Source organism: Caloenas nicobarica, chromosome 4 (genome assembly GCF_036013445.1).
Source record: "Caloenas nicobarica isolate bCalNic1 chromosome 4, bCalNic1.hap1, whole genome shotgun sequence".
NCBI lineage: Eukaryota > Metazoa > Chordata > Aves > Columbiformes > Columbidae > Caloenas > Caloenas nicobarica.
This window is the reverse complement of record NC_088248.1, coordinates 26,371,446-26,392,499: the sequence shown is the minus strand read 5'-3', so window position 1 is coordinate 26,392,499 and position 21,054 is coordinate 26,371,446. Positions and strand designations below refer to the sequence as shown.

Below are 21,054 nucleotides of genomic sequence, written 5' to 3'. Positions count from 1 at the left end.
GTTACCGGAAAACAGCTAACCATTACTGAAGGACTCCGCCAACACACTTGCTTTTTTCAGGGACCTCCTGACTGGAGATGTCAGGCATGAAAACAGAAGAACCAAACTAAGAAGAATCAGAGAAGACTGACCTTCCACCTGAGGGAAAGAATTAAGAGCATCACTGCACACTGCTTGGTAGGTAAATGTCAGTTTTATCTTGCTACCTGCCAATTCAAGCACTTGAAAAGTATGCAGAAAAACACTGGGATGCAACAACTCTCCCACTGCAAAGGGGCACAACGTTGTTTTGCTCACCAGGAAAAAGACATTCCCCGGTCTTCCTTCTCCTACCCGCAGGGAGCAAAAAGACTGCTCCAGGTCTTGCTAGGGACACAGTAGTGTGCCAGGATAACTATGCCGTGGGATGGGAGAAGGAAGCAGCCTGACTTCTTGATCCTCATCAGCGCCATATGCAGAATGTGCTGATATGCCATGTGGGGAAAAGAGAGGTGAGACAGAGTCTAACCCGATTCTGAAAAATTAAATACCTTGGAGGAAAATCTTGTCATTTTATCACCACCACCAAGTGTTTTTACCACTCAATGTAGAGAATGACCGCAGTGAAATATGACAGAGCTTAAGTTGGTCTGTAATACTGTAACTTACCTTGGTAAAATACAGACCATCATTTCTTAGGAGGGGGATTGTTTTGAACTTTTCTGTTATTTTGAACTTTACTGTTTGGCTTGCTTAGTAATTTCTTTTTCTCGCTGGGGAATCTTCTCTCCGCAATATTAGAATGGGCTTTCACGTCCAAGTAGGCCCTGCTGAGTCATTAAAATGCATCTGTATCTTTCACTGTGATCAATGGTACTTTTATGGTGTTTTTTATGAGGTTGTTAAAATGTATTTTAAACACTGTTAAAACCATTTATAGATAGATGGTGGATTCCTTACTGATAAAATGACCTTCTCCTTCAGACTAAAGTAGCTTCACCCAGAAGAAACCAGAATTTGTGGAGTCTGACAACACAACTTTGACATAAAAACTTACTGCCTGCAATGGGTGGGGTATAGAAATGACATCATAAAACTTTAAAGCAATGCCAAAAGTTAGATGTAGGAAGGGTGAGTAACACTGGCTAAATTATTATGGACTGTCACAGAGGGGTAAAACTAGTGGAAAAGGCAGGAGTGAATGTAACTGCTCTGAAAGGAAATATAGTAAGCAAAAAGAAATAGAGCAGGAGTGGTAACTGGAAGTTTACTGGTTCATTTTCTAATTTTCTCTATGCAAGGAAGCTGCTAGAAGAATCAAGTTGCCAGAAAAATGGCAGAAAAGTAGAGCAGAGAGAAGCAATGGAAAATAAACAACTGCATGACCACATGAACTAAGAACAGTAAAGAAATGTCATGACTAGTCCAGCAAGATTTTGGCTGGCCACAGCACAGAGACCACATTTAACTGTCAGGTAGGAAATAACCTCCCTTTGACCCGCTCACCTGCATCATCTTAGACAATTTCTGGTTTTTCTCTCATTTCCACACTTGCTCTGCCCTGATTCACCAGATGAGCAACATGCTCTCTTGAGCCATTGAAAGGAATGACGTCCGATACTGCTCTGTCCAAACAGCTGGGAATGGACTGTTAAACCAGCATTTCCCTCAGCCTCCCTATTACAGGACAGAGGTAAAGCTTCATATTCAAATGCTGAAGCATTTATGATGGGGCACCCAATCCTGAAATTTGTGAGTACTCTCGGGTCACAGAGAAGGGCAGAGACAGAGCTCCACAAAATGAGGTGCTTTTCAAGAGCCCGTGTTTGTGTTGTCAGCAATTTCATTTGGTTTACATCTTTAGCCCTAAGTCTCGCACAAAATTCCTAGCACAGATGAAAAAGGTTTTCTAACCTAATCATTGCCTTCTTCTCTCTTCTTTGAAGAGGAAATACTGTATTTTTGCTATGTGACAAATCTGCATTTCATTATGGTACTGATATTACTTGTGTTCATGAGGTATCTATCAGGTTTGTGTTTCATTGGGCAAGATCTCATTTACAAACTGTAATGATTTAAACCCTGGAACCCCTCCTAGAACTCCTCCTGGAAGCTCATCACGTATTGTCTCTGAAAAGCATTCCACAAAATGGTTTCTTTTTCTAAAATCGGAAGCTCTTCTCAATTAGCAATTCTGAACTGCTGAATGAAACACATACAACCAACACAGCTTTAAATGTGCATATTCTTCTGCTACATTTAAAAAGAACTCAAGCAAAGCTGATTCTTAGGCCAATACATTTCAAGTTTCATCAAGATAGATCACTATGGCCTAGGTGGGTATTTCAGACAGAGACTGTTTCCTAGATGGAAGTTAAACTGCAGAAAACTGCTTTGCAAATTCCATAAAGGCTGACTTGACTATAAAATCTGATATAAGGACATGCCCGTAAGTATGCACATTTTTCATTCTGTTTTAATTAACATGATGCTATCATGTCTCTTCAAAGACAGGCACTGTTGTTGCTATGAGTTCCTTTGGGATCAAGCCTCTCCTTAGAGTCACCATTGTCAGCGCATTTGGCTGGCCCACAGTTGGAGGACTTATGTTTCACTGTAATTTCTTCCAAAACATTCAGAAAAGGCTCTCACTCTCTCTTTCTCATTAGCTTGATGGAAAGAGCATGTCTTCAGGCAGCTATTTAAAGTTCCAGTCAAATGGAACTACTGAAAGCTGTTCTTTCATAGGCAAGGTCAAAATTGTTCAATATGGTAAAAAATTCTATAAGGCTTATGTCACTGGGAAGGAAGCACACATTATGCCCTTGTATTTTCAGTACACTTTAAAAGTATTTGTTTCCACCATTTGCAGCCTCAGAAAGCTTGCGGTTTAGTGAACTCGCATCTCCATGTTGCACAAACCTCCATCCGTTTAATTCCTCCAACTCCTCGTCCACCATAGTAGGAAGCATCCACTGTGGGCCATTTCTTGGTTGGCAAGGGGTCTTGTTCTTCTTCCTGTTATTAAATTCAAATAACATTTAGTTTAAAAATATACTTTTTTTTCACTCAACTATGTGTCTTTTTAGTATATTTCACTAGAGTTCACAGAGGCTAAGTTTTCCCATGTTAAGTGTGAGAGATCAGATATTTCAGTTCCCCAAGTTTTTACCAATTTCCAAACAAAATCTGGTCATGTTTGGAAATATTTTTATTGCTTTGCACAGGAAAAGCATTTTTGGTGACCATTAGGAAAGTCCAAATGTGGAATCCAACTGTGTGTTCTACTGGCCATCATTCCTTTTCTTCACCCTTTTCCTTTCCACTGATAAAAATAAGCAAAATGTACACAAAGAAAGGAATTTGCAGTGGCTTCTCCTACAGAACATAGAATGCCTTCAAAGAGCCAGATCATCAGCCCTACTCATTTGGATTCAGCCGGTGCTGTTCAGCAGATCTGCAGATAAAAGTTACACAGCTGATCACCACTTCCTGAGCCAACCTTTGTCAAAATCACTCTTGGCTGCCTCAGCTCAATGAAATGCACCTTACCATGGACTTAACTGTCAGAGCACACTTGAATACTTGGCTAAATCAAGACCAAGGGGCAAAAATACTGAAAACACCAGAAGATCTTCTAGTGCATTATTGCCCATGAGGGAGAAAAATTTCCTTATAAGGGTTTTTTAGTGTCTGGAATGCCAAAGCTGGGGGAAAATGCTGTTTAAGTTGTACATGAATCTGTAGACAGTTACACAAGAGCTATTCAGTGTTTCTGGTTTTACTGCAGAATGGGAAAAATAATGTTCGGCTATCTTGAGATAAAGCCCCTAAATATTTCTGTGAATCTGGGGTTAAGTGGCTTAATTCATGCCATGCTGAGATGACTGAGACAGAACAGAGATTTGGACTTGGGCCATCCCACTCTCAGCTTAAGGCTTCCCACGGGGCAGTTCCTTCTTCTTCAGCAGCTCGGACAGAGACAGATTCACAGAACACAGGAAAGCACAGAGGAGTGGTATTGTGTAACCAGTGCGATGAGCAGAGCACCATCAAACCCTACCTCTTTTGGAGGTGGTGGAGGTGGAGGTGGATCTTTGATGACCTGAAAAAGCCAAACAAATAAAAGCATAAGGAATTGCACTGGCAGCATCCAAAAGCCAACAGAAAATTTTAAAAGTGAACTCTTTCTATCTGGCCTGCCCACATCTGCTTGCAAATTGGCAACCGCTGCTGCTGAGTCCCTTGGGTATCGATTATCGAGGCCTTCTGGAAATTAACACCATCCGTCTGATAGAAAATAACATAAATTGACTGGCAGACACTCTTCGGGGAGACATGTCTGCCACTTTGCTTCCTGACCGGATAAGACTTAGTCATTCTTAGTAATAGCCAGCGATGAAATCCTATGGCGTTAATTAGCAAGCCTGGGAGGAAAAGCATCCCAGGGTTTATGTGAGGTCTTGCATAATCATGGGCCAAGATGCCTGCTTCCTTGTGCCATGCTGCTGGATAATTTCTGGCCCAATGACAAGTGTGAAATGCCTTCTGGTAGCTCAGGCTTCACCTCTAGATGTCCAGATCGTTTCCGCAGATCTCGCATATCAGATCTCATAATTTAAGTATCGAGCTTCTTGGCTGTTGAGTGTGGAGTGCCTGCAAGTGGGAGTTAAATTCACAAGGCTTCTTAAACTGTTTCCGAATAAGGCCCACTCTTGGGATAATTCACTGACACCTATATTTAAACCTCTACCTACAGTTTCTTCCTCTTCTCTTTCTCACATACATTTTGTAAATCTCAGGGAGTTCCCTGCTACTGACAAGAATACACTGAACAGTACAGGGAGGGGAAGAGGAAGGCAGTGAGCCTTTTCAATGATTAAAATGAAAACTGAATGCACAGGTGTTCTTCCACAAGAAAAACAGGTTTGTAAGCTAAAAAGAAGTACTTCAGTGATATCAAGTCATTTTTAATGCTTGAATATTGTATAGAAATGACTAAAACATACCCCATTAATATAAAGGAGTCTGTTTCTGCTAGGCCTTAGTAGTATACAAACATAACCAAAATTGTCCATAATGCAAACACCTAAATCTCCTAATACGCGATTAAGTACTTTAATTGAAGTATGTATTATTTTATTCACCAGGTGCTATTAATTATAGTACTTCCATTTACTCTACCACTGCCTATAAATAATCTGTCACTGCACAGATGTATAGCATCATATATAAAAGAAACATTATTTTTTTATTAATAATCAAGAGTTTTCCTTCTTGATTTACATTTCGAGTCACATTGCCACCAAGATAGTTATGAGTTACTGTGTAAACAAGCTATGGACTTTTATCACTGGATACAGGAATTATATCAAATCAGAGAAATAAGTTACCACACCCTTGGAAACATTTTTCCTGAGCACTTCAGGTTTAAGATACTGAATTGTTCATCAAGCAAGCTTAGGGTACTTGGAGTGGACTGGAAAGTCAACTATGCTTTTTATCCAGACACTCCTTTGCTGCTGTGATGTTGCAAAAACATGCCTGAAATTACTTTTCTTTAAATGTTTCTGAATATTTTTTCTTCCCACCTGTAAGGAATTTTCAGAAGACAACAGAAATCAATTATTTAATTAATGAAACATTCCTGAGCGCCAGACTGGACTTACTGCCCTAACTTTACAGAAACAACACCATAGAGGGATCATGGGACAGATTCTGAAAGATACTTGGGTGCAGAGTAAGATTTTCCAAAGCATTAAGATACTTCATTCTCTCTGAAAGCAACTAAAAGACTGGAAACAGTAAAACAGTACTTTCAATATACTAAGGGTCACCTTATCTTACTTAATTCTCATTCTTATTTCCCTTTTGCCTGTCTCTAATGATTATCTCAAAAAAAAACGTATTTTGTTGCCAGGACTACAAGCTGCACAGGGTGGGAAGGCCTAGCTAGGTTTCGGATTTATATGAATACATATTAAACAGTATTATCACTCCGCTTTCTATAGTTCTACAATTCTTAAGTCTTGCAATCTCTCCCAGGCAAAGACAATTTTGTGTAGTACACTTACTTGTGATGCATGCTAAAGTTCACTTGAGCCCTTACACCTATTGATATTTACAGAATCAAAATTTCTTCCCCAGGCAATGGAGAAAAACCCTACTTGTTGACCTCACTGTGCTTCAAAAGTCACGCATCAATGACAGTTTTTGTTTGACTCCCTGAGCAAAGGATCTAATCCTATGCCAGCTGCTAAAGTCCCTGAAGTTATAGGGTAAACTTGATTTGAAGCTAACCAATACATTAATTAGCTATTTCTAATAGCTTCAGAAAATGAAACTTGTTTTAAATGTGACAGTGGTGTGAGAAAATAATCTGCTTTGAGTAGCAGATAGTCACTCCTGCTGACAGAAGTGGAATGTAAATGCCTGCATCCTTATGTTTCCACAGGGTCCTCACACACACACACCCTCTCATGTGCAGGCACACAAAGATTATTTTCAGTCTGGTGTGGTATTTCAAGTGAAATCACTAGAAAGCCATTTTTAAAACAGAGAAGACCAAGGAACCCATGCAGCTTTGGCAGAAAACAATGCAAATGTAGCATGAAACTGCACATACTGAAGACCACAATATTGCAAATTTACTTTTTCTGAATTTGATTCAGATTGTTTAAATACAGAAGACTCTGAACTGCTGTCTTATTAGCCCCATGTAGAGATGGATTACTTCCTAAATTTATTTTGTTTTGGTTTATTATCATTAGCACCAGGCAAGGCTGCATCTCATTTATTTAGCTGCAAAGAATAGAGACTTGAGTTTGGAGGAGAGCCGATTTCTTAAAAAAAAAAAAAAGTTACTTGCTTCAGGCAACAGTCCCTTTGATCTGCTCATTAACACTTTTCAAATGTTCGCATGATGTGGGCATTAGGAAATGTCAGCACCAGAGCCTGAAGCCAGCTTGATGCGATCATATGTTCTGATATTGAGGAAAGAGTGAAAGAACTGTCAACAGTAAACTACTTTTTTTTTTTAAAAGGGGGTGGGGGAGGGGCAGGAAGAAGAAAAAGGAGTCCCCTACCCCAACCTGTAAGTGTACATGGACCTCACAGCAAAGTACGTTGTCAAGACTGAGTCCTAGCAAGGATGAAGCAGAGTTCCCAAACCACATGAATCTCACCACTCTGCCCACAGGTGACAGGGCTACAGGCTCATGTGGCTCTAGGCACTCATTCCGTTCTGCCCACACCACCTTTTGCCTCTCTGTCTTCCATTAAATTCTGAAGCATGGGCTGCTTACAAGGCATGAGTGCTGCTGCTTTCTTCCTTGTTTCTGGTTCTTTGTCCCATGAAACCAGATGCTCCATTCTACCAGGGAAGCGGACTCAGAGGAAGAGGAGGTCCTGCCTGGCCCTGATATGCTGCCTGTCTTGTCAAGGACTCTGGCACCAAAGCACACAAGTACTTAACCAAAAGGGGCAATAACACGTAATGTGAGAACCTCAGATGCAAGACAGAAGGAATATAATGGGGGCACAGTATAATGATCTGAGGAAACAGACATCAAAACAAAAAGAAAGGAAATCAGTGTTTAGTAATAGGCTCAGTACAAAAGTACGTGGTTTTGGAACTCAGTATTGTTGTGGCAATGAGTCCTAAAATTAGCCTTTCTTTTTAAAGAAACAAATAATATCTATGAGAGGTGGGAGGAAACAACAGAGGGCACTAACATTTAAAGTGCCGTAGTTTTATTGCTCCCATAAAAAATCAGGCTGCTTCTTAGTAATAACTTCTTAATCTACAGCTCAAGACTTCCCTAGAAATAGCCAGTTACTCATGTACTAAGCACTATATCCAGAAAAGATGCTCAGGGTAAGTTCCTGTCCCTTAAAGTAAACATCAGGGAGGAACAGACTTAAGCACAAGGTGAATCAGAACTGAGGGATATTTCCTCAGGGCTCAGCACAGCTCTCTGTGGAGATGTAGCTCCACACAGGAGGTTAGCCCAGACAGAACCCTGCCTTAATGCCACAGAGCATCTTCAGCACCCTGGCTCTGCAATTCGTTACAAAGGGTATCTATTTTAGTTAATTGGGTGCTAGCTTAGGTATCCCTCCACAGCTCTGCGTGATGCGCTGATGTACTCCTGTAAGGTAAACTGAACTCCTTTCACATAGGCATAGGCTGGTGCAGCTAAGGTTTTAATATATTATACTGGCATAGCTACCAAAAGGTCTGGAAATTAATATTATAGATCTGTACATTTGACTTGTTTTTAATGTAAGACTTTGACATTAAAAAAATCCAGAAAGCATCTTACTTGTCATTACAGAGTCAACACTGGAAAGAGAATTCCTGCTTTCAAGGGACCGAGATACTGCAATAACTCTTTACTGTAATGAAAGGTAAAGGCATAGTATAGATGAACTTTACTATTCCATGGGAACTGACCACTGACAAGCACTGACTTCTGAACACTGACCAATGTGAAGAGTATTTTAATTTTTTTCACTGGGTTGTACATGTGTAAACCTGATGCTGAAAAACAAATCCACTTGGCAAACAATTAAAACTGCATTTGCAAGTGAATATGATGCAGTCGATTGCACTTCCAACTGTAAAAGACTGATTCTGGGCTAACATAAATTAGAGATGCATGGATTATGTTCTGACAGTCATATTCAGCTAGTGACAAAAAACAGTTTTAGTGAAGTAACTCATTCTAAGAGCTCTGACAAACTAAAGGAATGTTAGGTTTACTGATACCAGTCAATTCAAAGATAAGCGTGCTTGTCTTGGGAAAAAAAAACCACACAACTTGAAAAGTCAGGGAAAGGACAAAAGAAAAGCAGCTGATTTCAGCATATCAACTTTTGATGATGATGACGATCCCCTTCAACAGCTGTGAAAAAGTAGTGAAACAACTCATTCGAAAGTCAGGAGTTCTTTATTAAGAATCCTGGGATCCTGTGGATGTCTGTAAGTAGCTGACAGGAGCCACTGAAAAAATATTACCTGGCTTCACATAAGGATTTAAGCTGTATTTTACATGCATATTTTTAAAATAACCAGGTTTTGAAACAAGAATTGTTTGCTTTTCTTCCAGTCTTTTGTAATATATTTCTTTCCTGTCCTCCATCTCCCCCTCACTCTGCCTCAGATGACAGATCTATGTGAAATGCCTAGCTGTAGCCTGTTTCTATAGATAGAAAGTTTAGAAACTAAGAAGTCCGAAGGCAGTCTATGAATCAATGTTATCCAATTATTTTAAAATAAGAAAACAGGAGACAATTTAAAAACCCTGACACACGAGGAGATGGAAGGAGAGCTAGTGAAACAGCATTGCTGACTGCTGCTAGAAGGATAAAGAGTGTACTCAGATGAAAAGAGATCCAATGTGTGTAAGAGATTATTAAGACAATAAGGGATTTCCAACTTGACAGCCTGTAATGGACTACAAATTCCAATTTTTGTGATAGTACTTTTAAATTGGTCCTTGATTTCAGGATAACATCTGCATACCATTATGGCCAACAACTTTCAAATAATAGAAAAAAGCCTTTTATCAAAGATTTCACAGAAATATAACACATCTGCTCACTCAGTAGAAAGCCAGTGAGCAGCACACCACCGTGCTGATGCTGGTTCATGTGTATGCTGGTCTCTGAAAGCCAGTACTTCTAAGAGTGCAGTCCATGGTGTTGAAGCTGGTTTCTTCTTGCATTTATTATTACTAACAAAAAAAATTCCTCAACAGATGGCTTATGTCACATGTAGCTCTCCTGTTACTTAACCTATTTCCTAAGGTATCTGTGTTTCTCAACGTGGTATGAGTTATAAACCTGAGTCACACATTCAGTGACTTTTTCTAATAGTCCTTACTCACCACTTTGCAGCAGAGGGGCCAGAACCACCAGAGTAGACCGAGTGCTGCCAACAATAACAGCACAAGAACAGCAATAAGCGCTGCTACTCCACTAGACTGCGAAGAAAGCAGAAAGATAATGTCAGTGGATATTGCAAATAATTGCTGCCTCATTTTCCCACTCACCCCAAAATGGCTTCCTACTGACTGATACAAATCCCAAACAAATTGTTCCTACTCAGATCCTGTTCTTGCTAACAGATAAACTCCTCACAGAGGATCCAAGAGGGAATCTTAGCCAAATCCATATTTGGTACAAGTTCAGTGATTCCCTCCATTGTAAGTCTCCTCAGTTCGATTAGTTATGCAGAAGGCTAGCTAGGACACTTCAGGAGGAGCTGCGTATCACAATGAATGATGTATCAAAGCTAAGAAGAGGAGGAGGTGATAATGATGCTATTCATGTTTCTCCTTCCCTATGTATTCTTGGGCCTGCAAATCTCAGGTATTCTAAGGGACTGAACAGCAGTACTGATGGACGTATTCAACTGGAAATGAGAGAACTCCGAAAACCACTTTATTCTGCCTTCCTGTAAACCTATGTTCACATTAAGTCATTCAGTCAGGGGTAACAGGCCCAACTTGCCCCAGTGCAAGCCAGGATTATTTCTGGTCAAGTTACTGGCTTGATTTTTATGTTAAATTTATATCCTTAAGATAAGAATGAAGCCTAACTTGAAGACAGGCTCTGTTAACTGCTAAGAAATGAGCTGTTAGACAGGGAAAGTCTTCTCCTAAGTCTGTGGATGAGAGGTGCCCTTCTCCTCACATGAGGACACAGGTCAGTATGGATTGGTGGGTGGGTGGAATCTTAAGGAATCTTTAATAACAATACATATATTCTAGTCCGGTGTTCATGCTTATGGCCCGCACATCTGGGGCATTCTCACTGCACAGATTATAGCACACCAAATCCCTGTAGTAGTGCTATTTGAACCTGAAGCCACCGTTCTAAGAAATTCTAAATTACTGTTACTGTTTCCAGCAATTCTGCTTTTAATGAAGAAATGAACAGCCCATCTCCCACCACCTCAAAACCATGTCCTGTAGGTGCTTTTATTCTTACACTTGGTATTCTGTGCTGCTGTGCTGGTTTAGAGCAACACTGAGAAAAATGCAATGAGGACCTTATGAAAATAAAAGTTATTCAGACTTAAACCAGGGAGAAAGGGGGGACATCCAGGTAATCACTGAGGCTGGAGTATAGCATAATTCTGTCAAAGTGACAAAAGTTGTACTGGAGATATACCAATACAAATGAAAGGTGCAACAGAGCTTTATTCAACATGTATGTAGATGCAATGAGGCATACACATTTACAAGAGACAGGTAATATGTGTGCCTTGGTGCCTAGATGCAACATATTTTTTTGTTTGTTTTCACTGCAGCAATGTGTGTTTGCTAGGAGAGGCTGGAACTTGTAACTCTTACATACCAACTAGCCATCAGCTGCTCAGCTTACGTGAATTAGTGGAACAATTCTAGCAGTGACCCATTTCTTGCAGTTGCCCATCTGCTACTATGGAAACAGCAGTTCTCCTTGTATAGAGCTGTCTTTGCTGCAACATGTATGAAAGGCAAAAATAAAAAAAATATATCAGAAGTACTACTGTTTTTCCTGTCAATGCATATCTGTACTCCTTCTGTTTCCTGTTAGTGAAAACTTTTGACCACAGAAAAGCACTTTAAGAGTACAGCAGAGGGAAGACAGGCTTACTCACAATTTAGTATGATCTGCTTTGCATCAGTGCTTTGTTTTTTACTTATGAGTGCAATCTCAGCCATTTTTAAGAGGGCATGGGGACAGACTTTACATGCACTGCTTTCTCACTGAAATGACTTAAGATAACAAGAAAAGCAGTCTACTGTTAGTCTCCAGCATCCTCCTTTGACTGTACTGTCCTTAAGTTATCACACTGAGGGGCTGCTTCATCATGCTGTGGTGTAAGATTGAAATGGTTCCGAATGACAAAAAGGCCCTTAAACAGAGAAATGTGATTTGGATAGCATGTTTCTTTAGCTGTCAGTTCATTCGGGCTCTCTTCCTGAAACTGAAAGGCTGAACTGAGATGATGTTGATTTCTACCGTTACCCAAGTTTTAGTTTTAAAAAGAACAGAAGAAAAAATTTTTTCCTCTTTTGGGTTAATTGCCTACAAACAACAAAAATACTGTTGAAAAAATACATGCTGATGAGCAGAAGGTACTGTTCTGTATGCTTCTATGCCTGACAGGAAAGCTGCACTAAAGTCACACTGACACCGTAACCCACAGCATTCTTCTGGAGAAGCTGGCAGCTCACAGCCTGGATGGGTGTACTCTGTGATGGATAAAGAACTGACTGGAGGGCCAGGCCCAAAGAGTTGTGGGGAACAGAGCCAAATCCAGTTGACAGCTGGTCACGAGTGGTGTTCCCCAGGGCTCAGTATTGGGGCCAGTTCTGTTTAATCTCTTTATCAATGATCTGCATGAGGGGATTGAGTGCACCCTTAGTAAGTTTGCAGATGACACCAAACTGGGTGGGAGTGTTGATCTGCTGGAGGGTAGGATGGCCATACAGAGGGATCTGGACCGGCTGGATCATTGGGCTGAGGCCAATTGTATGAGGTTTAACAAGGCCAAGCGTCGGGTCCTGCACTTGGGTCATAACAACCCCGGGCAGCACTACAGGCTCGGGGAAGAGTGGCTGGAAAGCTGCCTGGCAGAGAAGGATCTGGGGGCGTTGATGACAGCTGGCTGAATATGAGCCAGCAGTGTGCCCAGGTGGCCAAAAAGGTCAACAGCATCCTGGCTTGTATCAGGAATAGTGTGGCCAGCAGGACTAGGGAAGTGATTGTGCCACTTTACGCAGCACTGGTGAGGCTGCACCTTGAATACTGTGTTCAGTTTTGGGCCCCTCATCATAAGAAGGACATTGAAATACTAGAGAGAGTGCAGAGGAGGGTGACAAAGCTGGTGAGGGGCCTGGAGCACAAGTCTGATGAGGAGCGGTTGAGGGAGCTGTTACTGTTTATTCTGGAGAAAAGGAGGCTGAGGGGAGACCTTATTGTTGTCTGCAACTACCTGAAAGGAGGTTGTAACATGGAGGGTGTTGTTCTCTTCTCCCAAGTAGCAAGTGATAGGACAAGAGGAAATGGCCTCGAGTTGCGCCAGGGGAGGTTTAGATTAGATATTAGGAAAAAATTCTTCATGGAAAGGGTTGTCAGGCATTGGAACAGGCTGCCTAGGGCAGTGGTGGAGTCACCATCCCTGGAGGTGTTTAAAAGGCATTTAGACAAGGTTCTTAGGGACATGGTTTAGTGCTAGAATTAGGTTAGGTTATGGTTGGACTCGATGATCCTGAGGGTCTCTTCCAACCGAAATGATTCTATGATTCTAAATGAGACAAGTTTAAAGAAACATTGTATTCGTAACCAAGCACAGCACATTTTCAAAACCGCCATCCCTACATAGTGGTCTTGTGTCTAACTGCAAGAATTTTAACTGTCCTGCCTATGTAATATATAAGAAAGTAATGGACAGCAGAAATGTGAGATTAGAAGTTTTATTTATTAAGTTAGAAAAGTCACTGACTGCTTGCCTATGTGGCTTATCCTACAAGCTGTTTTTAACCCTTTCCTATAAGCCTATGATAAAAACATAGGAGGATGACAATATTACTACCTTAACCCTAGGGTTAACTTGGGCACTTTAGCCTGTGCTTTGGCAAAGACTGTTTCCCCTAATAAACAGAGCTGAGAGCTTACACTCCTTATTCAGGCACCAGAATTAGGTATCTAAAGTTACATGGTGGCAGTATCCTCCTGTAGGATTATAACAACCTTCCATCCCTAGTCTGAAGACCTAAGGTTCTGCCTGCTCAGCTTCAGTGGAACTGGGCTGGAACAGGACCCTAGGTGACTGTATAACACCTGCCATGATTATATTTATAGTGAGCATGTCTCTAATGGCATGGAAACTTCCCAATATTTTGAAAGTCACAGCTGCACACAGTGCTAAAGTAATTTGTTGTAATATATTTAGCGAAATACAATTCACAAGCTATAGAAAAATGTAAGCCCAGCACAGACAAGGAACACACAGATACACTGTTTGGATCTCAGGGCAGAGCCAGTTCAGGTAGCCTGAGAGGAGCAGAATTCCAGGGCTTTCCGTCTACATGTAGTTCTGTGTACTCACTCTGTACAGCTCACTTGAGCTGCTCCTGAAGCAGCCCGCAAAATAGATGCAGCAGCAATGAAAGGAGAAACCCTTATAACAGAGCCTATGTCAGAAAGCAAAAGTAATTCTCCAAGCCTGCCACGTAAGAGATGGCTTTCGTATATTTTGAAGTCTCAGATGATACATACAGTAATACTTATGTGGAATCCTGCAAAAAATATGTTCCTAAAATAAAGCTGTTTGCTACCTTAATATGAAGAATTAAGGAAACTGTTCTATATAACAGCAGAAAAAAAATCCTGTCTATAACCCCCCCCACACACACACCATCAGGGAATTCAAAACAGCTGAAAACTCTTTGTTGTGTGTAAACCTGTGTTGTAAAACAGATTCTAAGTGTGTCTCAAAATACAGAGAAAGCAACTTAGGACTTCTATGTATGTAAGCACCTACATATTAAGAAATGTATCATTAAATTATATATATTCTGGATATGTCTGCACGGGTGTATTTTTCAGGTAGGTGGATTTGTGCATTCTAAACATCTAATGCAGCTTGCCATGCATTGAGGTTCTCTGCAGTGAGAGGTCATGAAATGGTAAAACCAAGAGAGGAACTGGATTTCAGGATTTTACATTGAATGATGTTAGCCATTTACTTACACATTCTGAAGCAGTGATTGTTAACGAGCTGGACATGAATGATTGCCCTTCATTCAAACTCACCAAAACTTCTAGAGTTCTGGAAAGAAAGAAGGAAAAAAAAGTCAGCAGCCAATACAGTCAATAAAAGCACCTACATACTGTGGAGGCACTTGTATTCACAGACTCCAACAGAGAAAGTGTTCTTAGAGAGGAAAACAGGAGTTGGTGCCTCTGAGTGGCACTAGACATGAGAAGCATCTACACAGAAATCATAAAATTAACATGATTACTTTGTGTTATCACTTCTAGAAACTTCTGATGACTTTTAGGTGATCAAGGTACTTGGCTGTTACAAGGTTGGATCTTGTGGCTTCCAGGAACCAATTTTTGGTTATTTCAGACCGGGCTTATTTTTATGCTGCTTAAAATGAATTATACTAAATATATGCAGTCTCCTGTGGGTACTGTTGATTACTATTTACAAATAATTTTAATCTTCTAGATAGAGAGCTATCTGAATAGAGAATCTCTATTCTCTATTCCATGTAGCATAAAATACTGCAAAAAGTTTTACATAACATAAATTGAAGTTCAACTGTAAAAATAACATTGTTTTGTCTGTTCCATAAACATCTCTTTAGTTATATGCAGACATTATGGATAAAAATGTCGGATAATTATAAATGGTCAAGACTTTCTATAAATAAAACACAAACACTGCATACAAATAGTATGTGGTTTACATTTTACAAATTAACCTTAGTAGAAAACAACACATGGTGAATGTTAAACATAAGAAGACTCTTCAGCTTCTCTGGCTTGGATTCCCAAGATTCAGACAGTTTATATTATGCATAGATGTAATTAAATAAAAATATAGATATCCGTGAACTGAAATGATTAATCATTTATACCGTTCTTCTATGTCATGTATTTTTATTCTGGCACAAATGCTTTAGTCAATATGGAGTTCAAAGCTATTTTATCTAATTTGGCTAATTTCTTTTTCAGTTTTAGTAAAAATTATGTACGTTGCTTCCTCTAAACTCATTATTAAATGGTCTGTATTATCAATAATGGATCTAACAGAAAGAATAACTTCTAATTATTACTGGAATATGTGAATCAGAACAGATAAAAATAAAAAATGAATTCTATTTTCTCCCAGTTCACTAAATAAACTATACCAAAACTTTTGTTAGTGATGAATTTTCAAAATGTGATTTTTTGATTTTTTTTTTTTTTTTTTTTAATTTTCAGTGTTTCACTTTGCCACTGTAATGAGAAATGCTGTAAGAAATTTCAGCATGACAATGCTGCTGGAGTTTGACTGGCAAGACAATGCTATTGACTGCAGTGGGAGAGGGTTTCATTCCATGCCATTTCTTGATCAGAGAAGGACTTAGGTACGTGCTATGCTGTTGAAACACAGCCCAAATCCCAACAGGTGTCCTGAAGAAATTTGTATGTTCACACTCTCAAACCTTTTGGAGATTTGCACATCATAAACACATCACGTGACGCATTTTTCTCTCCAAGTCACAAACCTACAGCCCAGTAAGTTAACATGACCCTTTCTGGTGTCCTGGGGTCACATCCTTTTGCACCCTGGTCATACCACTGCATTAACTATGACTGTACAGGTGTAACTGAAAACTGAATTCAGCCCATAAGTAGCAAAGAATTCACAGCACACAAACGTAATTATATTTTTGGATGGCAACTTTTCAGGTAAGGACAAATTCAAAGAGGAAAGATTAAGCTCTTAAATGTTTCATTTTTCCCCATTAGCCTTGTCTTTTTAACGTATGACTTAGAGAAACATGCCACAGGCTCCACACACAGTTTGAATATGGTTACTCAAGAAAGGGAATTCATTGTGGTTGTGTTTCCTGAACATAAAAGCTATTCAGCCTTTCTACTTTTTCTGAACTTTCTTAAGTAATGATGGGTGCCTTCCCACTGACTGATGCCATAATTGGGATTACATTGCTTGGTTTGAAGCCTAGTAGCACAGTAAGAATCCTTCCAACTGCACTAAATTCAAATATAGTACACCAAGTAATTTTGATTTTTAAATCAACATATCATGTTCTTTAAGAATCCAAGTCCTTATATACTTCCTGTATTGACGTTATTTCTGATCATATTTTAACTGTATCTAAATACATTTTAGATTTTTCTCAGCTCTTTTATCTTTGTTTGGAACCATTTCTGTAGTCTCTTAGTGGGATCTCTCCCACTGAGATCAGAAATAGTTCTGCCTATGCACCAGTGAAGTACTGCTAGATTTGCCCAGTAACATCTGACTACAGTTGTTGCCAGCTCCTGGGGTCAAATTTCCAAAGTGCTTTCAGATGCTCACTTTTTCCTATTTCATTTTTTTTTTTAAGAAAGTGAATGTGAATCCTCAATTTCCTATGTTTTGGGGTTTTGGGTTTTGGGTTTTTTTTCTGCTATGCAACCAATTCCCTCTTCTGCCTGGCAATATCATCCTTCCTCCTGACTGTTAGCTTCAGAACACAGCCACAATCAAGCACCAGGTAAATGACAAGTGAACAATTCCTATTACAGTGTGTGAGTTAGTGGAAACAGATCTTCAAAAGTGGCAAAAAAATTCTCAGTCCAGCGACATGGCCCAGGAAGAAACTTGCCATTAACTGAACAGAGGCGTACAGCAAAGTCTGCTTAAGCCAGTCACTAAAGGCCAGTTGTTACAGACAGTTCTTACAAGGGTGAGTTTACCCCTGTTTTTAGGAGGTACCACTGAGCAAGCTCTTATTGCCCTCTGTGGGACCAAACTCTGCTGCCAGTGAGATCCTCATTCATAGTACCGCCTCTGTACACCATTCTGGCAATACAGCAGGCCCCAGAAAAGGGCACTGATAAAGCATGTGTCTAAATGAGAACTGGGCTCACAGCTGTAACTCCCACTGACTGCAGTAAGAGCTGCTTTCAGGTCCCTGGTGCCATGTGCCACGTCACTACTGTCAAGCTGTGCATTCCCCTAACCTTTAGCTGTCAGATGGGCTGACAAATATCTCAAGCAACGAGCTCACTGAACACATCAGCTATCAACACAGATACAATGCAGTAAGAACAACCAGCTTCTGTATCAACTTCCATTTTGATACACAGCTGCAGGGATGAGCCATTTGAGATTTTCATAGGCGTTGATCATACTTGTACAGTTCTAGAAGCCACAGAGTGAACTCATACAGATAATTACCTCATCATCAAAAGGATGAACCTGTCAACATACAAAATCACTTCTTTCCTGAAATTGTCATGTCTGTAGAGTATAAGAAACGCATTTTTTTCATTTCTTTAGCATACACCTGTTCATTGGGCTACACGTACTTCTGATTCATATAAACACTACCTCTTCAAATTTGGAGTTCCAAAAACTAGGCACCCTATTTATTCTACTCATTCACAAACATCCAAGAGAAAGACTTATACATAAATACATCTAGTGTTTACTAATAACTGTCCACGTGTGAGGGTTTTAGCTCAGCACTCTGCATAAACTGCAAATATTTAGAAAATAAAATTACATTCTGAATTGATTACATTTTGGGGGCACCTTCATTTCCCACTGGTGATTGTCAGTATGTTGTTATCATGTTCCTTCAGTAAAGCTCAAATCAGCTGAGAGCTCAACCAGCCTATGTCACCAGATAACATTTCTAAATCTTTGGGCCCCTGCTGATACATTTTTTCTGCAGACTGAAGGAATACCATTTAAAGAGTTATGAGAATGAAGAGATTTTTTTATGGCAGCCTTAGGTCACAAAGGAAGGGGCAGCAGAGATTCTGGTCAGCTGGTCATAAGAGCGTATCTTCAGTCTCTGTAGTGGAGGTGATCAGAAATGCTTCAAAAATGTCTCCACAGACACTAAATACCTGGTTTTAGAAGTCTGTATGGTCAGATCTCCCACCAATTATTTATGTGGTTCACATGACTACATCCATAGTATCTCAATTGCTTTCCAAATGCTCAAGGAAAATTGTCTCTCCTTCTGCTGAGGTATGTACAGAGAGTGAGATAAGAGAAGAGGCACCAATGTCCTACCCTAGTATCCAAAGAAAGACTCTTCTGGCATGTATTAGGCCCATATTTGAATCCTTACTGTGCTTGATTCACTGTGATCTGATCACACCCAAACAACACAGCTATGCATGCAAGGACAGACTGTCCCTGAAGTAAACCAGACCTTTTGACATAACTGTATTTTTGCAAGCAAAGGTTAGATCGACACTAGTTTTATACCCACACAGAAAAAAAACAAGCATTGAACTCCTGAAAGTTGCTGCAAATCTTTTCAGGTCAACCCTGAATAAAACCCACAAAGAATCAGGAAGCAAAAATGTTGATGTTGCTGTAGCAACCCAAGAAGCTGTCCTCCAATGCCCAGCTAAAGCCTCTTCTCTGCCATGTGACACATTCTGTGTCGTTTACAGTGTGGATTTTACATCTGTGCACAGGGGATGGGGAAGCAGAACCCAAACATAATAATCAGAGGTTCCGGTAATCGAGGCCCACTCATTCCATGCACAAATACCCAGGCCTTCTTGCAGTTATACCCAAGAACAGAAGGAGTTGGCCAGGTTCTCTGTCTAGCTGGAAAAACATGGCTGCAGGAACAAACCTCCAGGGAAAAAACAAGTGCAGCCCTTCACACTGTTCCTCACAAAGCGCAGCAGTGCCCAAATCCAGTGTCCTTTTAAGGCTTTTATCCAGGACGGTCGTTCGTATCTTTTGATCACTTCTGACATGGCACTTGAGTAAAGTGGAATCAAAGAGATTGCAAACTTGAGCTAATAAGCATGTGTAATTAACATGCTGTCCAGATAGTCACAAACTCAATTGCTTCTTAAGTACCACAGGTCTAATGTGCCATTTTCCAGTGGTCCATACCTTTTAAGCTATTTCCTTGTAATAGGAAAAAATGTGGGGTTTATTTACAATTCACAGTCCTTGCTCGTTGTGGAAAGGATTTTCCTAGATTTTATCTGTGAAGTATCACTTTTTGGATGGGAATCAATCCTGGAAAACTTAGTCTGAAAAGAGCTTTTAAAAATGTTCTTATTTATGACCAAAGTTACCCACAACACTTGCAATTTTAAATTGCATCAGTCATGGCCCACTAGCCATTCCAACAAATAATTTACCAGAAAATGTAACTTGAGAAGACCCAGCAATCGCAATTCTTTCTTTCCTTTATGTCCACTGCTGTTACAGAAGAGGAACGTGGCCCACTGCCATATGTTGCTATAGCTCTGGTCTAAAGAATTTCATACCCTGTGAAATACAGCTGACGTTTCAATCCACAGTAACCTACTTGCAAAGTATTCATTTGCACCTTACTTTATAAGTATCCAATAAAAGAGTGCCATTTTATGACCCATTAAAAACATGAAAAAAATTAAATAAAATTGTGAAAGACATTTGCTGGAAGTAATAAATAATTTACCTCCAATTTTCACACACTGAAAATTAAACTGGCAACTGCTCAAAAAGTTATTAAAATTATGGTGACTAAAGGTATTTTAGAATCAAGTGCCAGCACTAAAATAGCTAAAATACTGTACATAGTAGGAAGGAAAAAAATTGATCTATGTACTTAAAAGGGTGCTTTCCCCTAAAAAATACTCCTATGAATTAATGTATAGCTTTATTACACAGTTAATAGTGGTAAGCCAATAGTGTGTATGTGTTTATGTGTTCTAAATATATCTATACATATTTTGCATACATATAGCAATGTATACAGAAATCACACACTGGAAAATCAGTAACACTGGTGGGAGAAGGCTTTGGTAGAACTATCACTTTAAGTATCATTTTTATGTATGCCCATCACTTTATCCCATGTAACTTACCATCCCCTACACAACACTCTAGCTGCACAAAGGGGTGCCACTGTGACCATACATTATTTTGATGGTCACCTGAGAGATGGGGAAACTGGAACACACTATGACTCACAACAGCATGTTCAGGTTTTTAACCTGAAATATTCACCATTGTTCATAGCTGGAACAAATACAAGGTCTCACTCAGTGCAAGTATTCCATGGTTTACAGTTTGAAGGATAAGCTCCATTGCCAAAAAATACTGACCTCCCCTCAGGAGATGGACTGAAATTTTTAGTGCCAGGTGAGGTAGCCTCTGTCATGCCACCCCTCCTTTTCTGCCTGAGGATTGAAAAGCAGGTGTTACTGGCATACAGAGGGAGACAATTAATGCTCAGCCATAGGACTCTGAGCAGTAGGTGATGGTGTCTCTGATGGATCTGCCTGTGGACCATTAATTATGCCAAAGCTCCAACCTCAGTG

General features: G+C 39.9%; 1 protein-coding gene across 1 annotated transcript in view; it reads right to left on the bottom strand.

Annotated features, from left to right (window-relative positions):
• ANTXR2 (ANTXR cell adhesion molecule 2) overlaps positions 1 to 21,054 on the bottom strand; it is a 122,017-nt gene that overhangs the window by 48,773 nt on the left and 52,190 nt on the right. The window contains exons 11-14 of the mRNA XM_065634277.1: positions 14,731 to 14,809; positions 9,870 to 9,965; positions 4,043 to 4,084; positions 2,902 to 2,997 (exon numbers count right to left, since the gene is read on the bottom strand). Coding sequence (XP_065490349.1) covers positions 2,902 to 2,997; positions 4,043 to 4,084; positions 9,870 to 9,965; positions 14,731 to 14,809 — 313 coding nt within the window. The remainder of the gene's footprint in view (positions 1 to 2,901; positions 2,998 to 4,042; positions 4,085 to 9,869; positions 9,966 to 14,730; positions 14,810 to 21,054) is intronic.